This window comes from Anolis sagrei, chromosome 3, assembly GCF_037176765.1.
Source record: "Anolis sagrei isolate rAnoSag1 chromosome 3, rAnoSag1.mat, whole genome shotgun sequence".
Classification (NCBI taxonomy): Eukaryota; Metazoa; Chordata; class Lepidosauria; order Squamata; family Dactyloidae; genus Anolis; species Anolis sagrei.
Genome location: NC_090023.1, coordinates 10,052,052 through 10,058,768, shown reverse-complemented (window position 1 = coordinate 10,058,768; position 6,717 = coordinate 10,052,052). Strand labels below are relative to the sequence as shown.

The 6,717-nt window shown below is 41.3% G+C and overlaps 1 protein-coding gene across 1 annotated transcript; it reads left to right on the top strand.

The window, feature by feature from the left end:
- Nucleotides 1-2,535: 2,535 nt before the first annotated feature.
- On the top strand, nucleotides 2,536-6,717 carry LOC132770092 (thyroid hormone-inducible hepatic protein-like). The gene is made up of 2 exons (XM_060766976.2): nucleotides 2,536-2,980; nucleotides 6,496-6,717. Exon 1 carries the CDS (start codon nucleotides 2,617-2,619, stop codon nucleotides 2,965-2,967), a length of 351 nt encoding a protein of 116 aa, XP_060622959.2. The 5' UTR covers nucleotides 2,536-2,616; the 3' UTR covers nucleotides 2,968-2,980; nucleotides 6,496-6,717.

Genomic DNA, 6,717 nt, shown 5'->3' with positions numbered 1-6,717 from the left:
AGTTGGGCTTTATTTCCTGAAGTATGGAATGGTTGGATCTTCTCACGGTCCAAGGCACTCATAGAATTATAGAATCCTAGAGTTGGAAGAGACCTCATGGGCCATCCAGTCCAACCCCCTGCCAGGAAGCAGGAATATTGTATTTAAATCACCCCTGACAGATGGCCATCCAGCCTCTGTTTAAAAGCTTCCAAAGAAGGAGCCTCCACCACACTCCGGGGCAGAGAGTTCCACTGCTGAACAGCTCTCACAGTCAGGAAGTTCTTCCTCATGTTCAGATGGAATCTCCTCTCTTGTAGTTTGAAGCCATTGTTCCATTGCGTCCTAGTGTCCAGGGAAGCAGAAAACAAGCTTGCTCCCTCCTCCCTGTGGCTTCTTCCCACATATTTATACATGGCTATCATATCCCCTCTCAGCCTTCTCTTCTTCAGGCTAAACATGCCCAGCTCCTTAAGCCGTTCCTCATAGGGCTTGTTCTTCAGACCCTTGATCATTTGAGTTGCCCTTCTCTGGACACATTCCAGCTTGTCAATGTCTCTCTTGAATTGTGGTGCCCAGAATTGGACACAATATTCCAGGTGTGGTCTAACCAAAGCAGAATAGAGAGGTAGCATGACTTCACTAGATCTAGGCCAAAATCCCATTGCATCAATAGGAGCATAGTGTCTAGATCTAGTGAAGTAATGCTACCCCTCTACATCTAGATCTAGTGCAGTAATGCTACTACTCTCAGCATTTTCCTCCAACACCACAGTTCAAAAGCGTCTCTTTCTTCGCTCAGTCTTCCAGATCTCACATCCATAGGTTACTATGGGGAATATAATTGCTGTAACTTGTGTCCAAATTTGGTGTCAATTCATCCAGTGGTTTTGGAGTTAATCCCACAAACAAACATTACATTTTTATTTATATAGATAATGCATTTGATGGATTCGAAGGTTTGTAGTTCGATGGAGGCTGAGAATCCTGATTATGCCTTCCTAAACTACAAATCCCAGATGCCATAGACTGGAGCCATGTCAGTTACAGAGAACCAAGGGATAGGAAAGGCCCCAAACTCAATTCTTACCATGTCCGTCTTGAAAGGAATAGGTGAAAGGACATTTTCCAGAACCTTGGACAGTTCTTCTGAAGTCAGGAATGCAATCCAAAGTTTCGGGTGCATCTCTACTGTAGAATTAATGCGCTTTAATTACCATGGCTCAAGGCTATGGAATCCCGGGAGCTGTAGTTTAACAAGGTCTTTAGCCTTTAGCAAATCACCAGCTCCCTGCCATACAATTCCTATAATTCCATAGCCTTCAACGGTGTCAATTAAAATGAAATCAAGCTGTATTGGGTTGTTGTTGGTTTTTTCGAGCTATATGGCCATGGTCTAGAGGCATTCTCTCCTGACGTTTCGCCTGCATCTATGGCAAGCATCCTCAGAGGTAGTGAGGTCTGTTGGAACTAGGAAAACTAGGTCATTCCACAGATATATAAACCCTTTTTCCTAGTTCCAACAGAAATAAATTATAATAGAAAACATCTGCACTATAAAAGGTAAAGGTTTCCCCTTGAAATTGAGTCTATTTGTGTTCGACTCTGGAGGGTGGTGCTCATCTCCATTTCTAAGCCAAATTATAAACTGTGCTAATAATATAATATAATGTAATATAATATAATATATTGTTGAAGGCTTTCATGGCTGGAATCACTGGGTTGTTGTAGGTTTTTTCGGGCTATATGGCCATATTCTGGAGGCATTCTCTCCTGAAGTTTCGCCTGCATCACTACCTCTGAGGATGCTTGCCATAGATGCAGGCGAAATGTCAGGAGAGAATGCCTCTAGAACATGGCCATATAGCCCGGAAAAACCTACAACAACCCAGTGATTGCAGCCATGAAAGCCTTTGACAAGCTGTATTAATTCTACAATGGAAATATACCCATAGTCATGACACCCTTGAAGTTGGAAGCCACTACTTTCTGCAGAGTTCACAACAGCAGGCTAAAGGACAGACAGTCTGGCTTAAGATATGGCCACTTGCTATGTCTTTTCCCAATATTCCCTTTGACACTCTTAAGGATATATTTAGAGGAGACCTGGGTTACCAGACTTGGGCCGTTGCCCGACGTCTTGTGGTTGGAGAAGTGTCCTGAAAATAGCTCCTCCAGATACTCAGCAAAACGATGGGGAGGACCCATTTCGCAAAGTGAGCACCAGTGACGAAACGTGGCTGTAAGTCCCTTTCACAGCCTTGGCTCGGCTCTCCGGCCATCAGGAAGGCGTCTTGCCAAAAAAAGTAATAGGAGATTTCCATTCATGTTCAGCCCTTTCTTTCCTTCTTGCTATTGGCCAACAGCGAGGCAACATGAGCTCTGATCTGGGCAAAAGAGCTTGGGAATGAATCCAGATTGTAAATAAAATCACGTTGCCAACTGTGAGCAAGAAACTGCTAACTCAGCTGGAAGAAGAGTGTCCAGATTGGCACCGTCCCAATCATGCGGTCCGGCATGTGCCAGGAATATTGCATCTTGCTTTATAAAGGGATGCTGCAAAGTTTGGAGCTACGGCTGCCTGAGAGTCTTGAGAAAGCAAAACTTAAGACTCAGAGAATCTCTTTACTCTTCACCATGGAAGGCTACTTTGCCGCCGTCCGCAAGATGGAACAAACGGTGATGTTCCCCAGTCTTCTATTGGGAGTCTCCTTGGAGAACCAGGACGACAAAGACTTGCACGAATATTACAGCCTCCTCAAATCCATCAAGTTGGCGGCAGAAGGAGGCTTGGCTCCTCTGAAAGAGAAGAGCCTCAGCGAAGAGGAAGGCAAGGAGGAGGCAGACCTTGAAGGACTCTTTCATTTCCACGTGTCCTGTTTGCACCACATCCTGACGCGACTGACCAGCATGGCCAACACCGTAACATCCAAATACAACGAAATCATGGGGCAGATCGGCCAGAATGAATTTTCTCTCCGGTGGTGAAACCCTGTGCCAGGTGAGCTATCTACTAACTCTGGAACCACCTTATTTCACTTTTGTATGGCCTGTTCTTCTAATCTTTCTTCTCTTGGCATCATTCGCCAGTAGAAATTCAAGGAATAAGCATTAATTTGCATCACACAAACCGGCCAAACCATTAGGCGGCTGGTTGGAACCAACTGGTAGCTTTGGTGTCAATGAGGCAGCGGATCTGCTTTGGGTTTTAGTCCAAACTTTAAAGGAGCTCTCCACATTGAACATCCTTTTGCTCCTTGAAGAGCTCATTTAAAGTTCAGTCTTAAATCTGGGGTCAATTCACTGCTCCAATGGCATTTTAGGCCCCACCTACATTGCCATTTAATGCGGTTTGAAACTACATTGTATGGCAGTGTAGGTGGGGCCATAGCTACTATCCAATGCTGACCATCATCTCAATAGTAGTTTTTAGGTGTTGTTATAGGGTCATGCTGACACAATGGGTTAAATCTCTAAGCTGCAGAACTTACTAATCAGAAGGTTAGTCATCCGAATCTGTGGGATGGGGTGGGTTCCCTTTGTTAGCCCCAGCTTCTGCCAATCTAGCAGTTCAAAAACATGAAATTGTGAGTAGATCAATAGATACCGCTTCTGCAGGAAAGTAACGGCACTCCGTGCAGTCATGCTGGCCGCCTGAACTGGGAGGAGTCTACAGACAATGCCAGCTCTTTATTTATTATTATTTATATATTTACAACATTTATATGCTGTCCTTCTCAACCCAAAGGGGACTCAGAGTGGCTTACAAGTAACATTTAAATATAATATATTATTAGCATAGCACAATATTAGTATTACATATTACTATATTGTACTATACCATTATACTGTAATATTATTAGTAATATTACATGAAATATAAAATATATAATTATAATATATTATTAGTAGTAGTACCATATTGTATTACATTGCGTCTATGGACAACGCTGGCTCATTATTTATTATTATTTATCTATTTATGACATTTATATGCCATCTTTCTCATCCCGAAGGGGACTCAGAGTGGCTTACAAGTAACATGTAAATATAATATATTATATTATTAGCATAGCACAATGTTAGTATTACATATTACTATATTGTACTATACCATTATACTGTAATGTTATTAGTAATATTGCATGTAATATAAAATATATAATTATAATATAATATCATATTATTAGTAGTAGTATATCGTATTATATTGTAATCAATATTATATGTATATAAATTATATTATATTATATTATATTATTATATTATTAGCACAGTTTATAATTTGACTTAGATATGGAGCTGAACGCCACCCTCCAGAGTCGAACACAAATAGACTCAATTTCAAGGGGAAACCTTTACCTTTTATAGTGCAGAACATTTTCTATTATAACTTATTTCCATTGTCAGGAAAGATGTAGAATTTTCTGCCCCATGTGCCAAAATAAGTTATTGACACTAAGGAGCAGAACTTTTAGGTAGTCCCAGCTAAAATTGATCCATTGAATCAGCTTCTGAAGACGTAAACAAATCTCATTGAGTCACTGGCTCTACTTTATTTGGCGTTAATAATATGAAAACTCTAACAATATACAGCACTAGCTGTCCCCTGCCACGCGTTGCTGTGGCCCAGTCTGTTGATCTGGAAAATAGAATATGTTGGTTTCTAATATATGTAATTTCTTTATGCTTGTGGGTAACAGTATTTCTTGCTGTTTCTTTGTCAGTGTTGATGTGGAGATTGTCTGGTTTGCCTACTCTCGAACATGCAACATAGATTTGTCCTTCTTTACGGGTCCCTTTCAAATCTATGATACTATATCTTTCTGTGTGTGAATCATATCTAACTATATCTATGGCTGGATGGCTCTTTGTCAGGAGGGCTTTGACTACGTTTTCTTGCCCTGGTGAAGGGAGTTGGACTGGATGGCCTTGAGTATTTTCTGTTGGTCATGGGGGTTCTGTGAGGGAAGTTTGGCCCAATTCCGTCATTGGTGGGGTTCAGAACCCTCTTTGATTGTAGGTGAACTATAAATCCCTGCAACTACAACTCCCAAATGTCAAGGTCTATTTTCCTCAAACTCCACCAGTGTTCACATTTGGGCATATTGAGTATTCATGCCAAGCTTGGTCCAGATCCATCATTGTTTGAGTCCACAGTGCTCTCTGGATGTAGCTGAACTACAACTCCAAAACTCAAGGCCAATGACCACCAAACCCTTCCAGTACTTTCTGTTGGTCGTGAGAGTTTTGCATGTTCAATACTATCATTGGTGGAGTTCAGAATGTTCTTTGATTGTGGGTGAACTATAAATCCCAGCAACTACAACTCCCAAGTGACAAAAATCAACCCCCCCTCCCAAACCCACCAGTATTCAAATTTGGGCGTATCAGGTATTTGTGCCAAATTTGGTCCAGTGAATGAAAATACATCCTGCATATCGGATATTTACAGTACGATTCATAACAATAGCAAAATTACAGTAGCAATGAAAATCGATATATATAAAAATGCTCTGTGCATAATGAGTACCTTAAAAACAAAAGAACCAATTAACAAAATCACACCAAATTTGGCAACAAAACGTCTCACAACACAAGGAGTGACTATCACTCAAAAAATTATGATTTTGTCACTTGGGAGTTGTAGTTGCTGGGATTTATAGTTCACCTACAATCAAAGAGCATTCTCAACGATGGAACTGAGCCAAACTTGGCACACAGGCCTCCCATGACCAACAGAAAATACTAGCAGCATTTGGTGGGCATTGACCTTGAGTTTGGGAGTTATAGTTCACCTACATCCAGAGAGCACTGTGGACTCAAACAATGATGGATCTGGACCAAACTTGGCACGAATATTCCATATGCCCAAATACGAACACAGATGGAGTTTGGGGGAAATAGATCTTGACATTTGGGAGTTGTAGATACTGGGATTTATAGTTCACCTACAATCAAAGACCATTCTGAATGAACCCCACGAATGACAGAACTGGGGCAAACTTCCCACACAGAACCTCAACAGAAAACACTTAAGGCCATCCAGTCCAACTCCCTTCAACAGGGCAAGAAAACGTAATCAAAGCTCTCCTGACAGAGAGCCATTCAGCCATAGATATAGATAGATAGATATGATTCACACAGAGAGAGATATAGTATTATCGATTTGAAAGGGACCCCTAAAGAAGGACAATGGTATGTTGCATGTTCCAGAGTAGGCAAACCAAACAATCTCCATCTCAGCTGTTAGGAATTATGGGAGTTGAAGTCCAAAACACCTGGAGGGCAGAAGTTTGCCCAGACTTGCTATTTAAGGACCAAATGATGTTGAAGATTGGGGTCTTTGTAGATTCTCAGAGGCATTCTTCAATTACTTCCTATATTACAAAACAGATTTTGGAAATCTAAGAGTACATCTACACCTCCAAGTAGCATCCCACAAATAGCTTGACTTCAACGATATTGTGATTCATTCCCCTTTGCTAACTCCTTTTTTCATTACTAATTTTACAGGACAAACTACATTTTGCAACTTGGACGTATGTACAACCTTGGCCTTGTTCCTGGGAAGGAACTCATTGCCGACACTGAAAGATCTTCGATGCCATCTCCATCCCACGGACCATTGTTGCACGAATCATACTTGAATGACTTTCGCACTGATCTTTGTTGACCAAAGATATCGTATCTAGGAACCCAATGGCAAATCGTATGCCTTGGGCACTATTGCTTTCT

Bases quoted from the DNA above. Each gene is read 5' to 3' on its own strand.
- LOC132770092 (XM_060766976.2), top strand. From the start codon at position 2,617: ATGGAAGGCTACTTTGCCGCCGTCCGCAAGATGGAACAAACGGTGATG.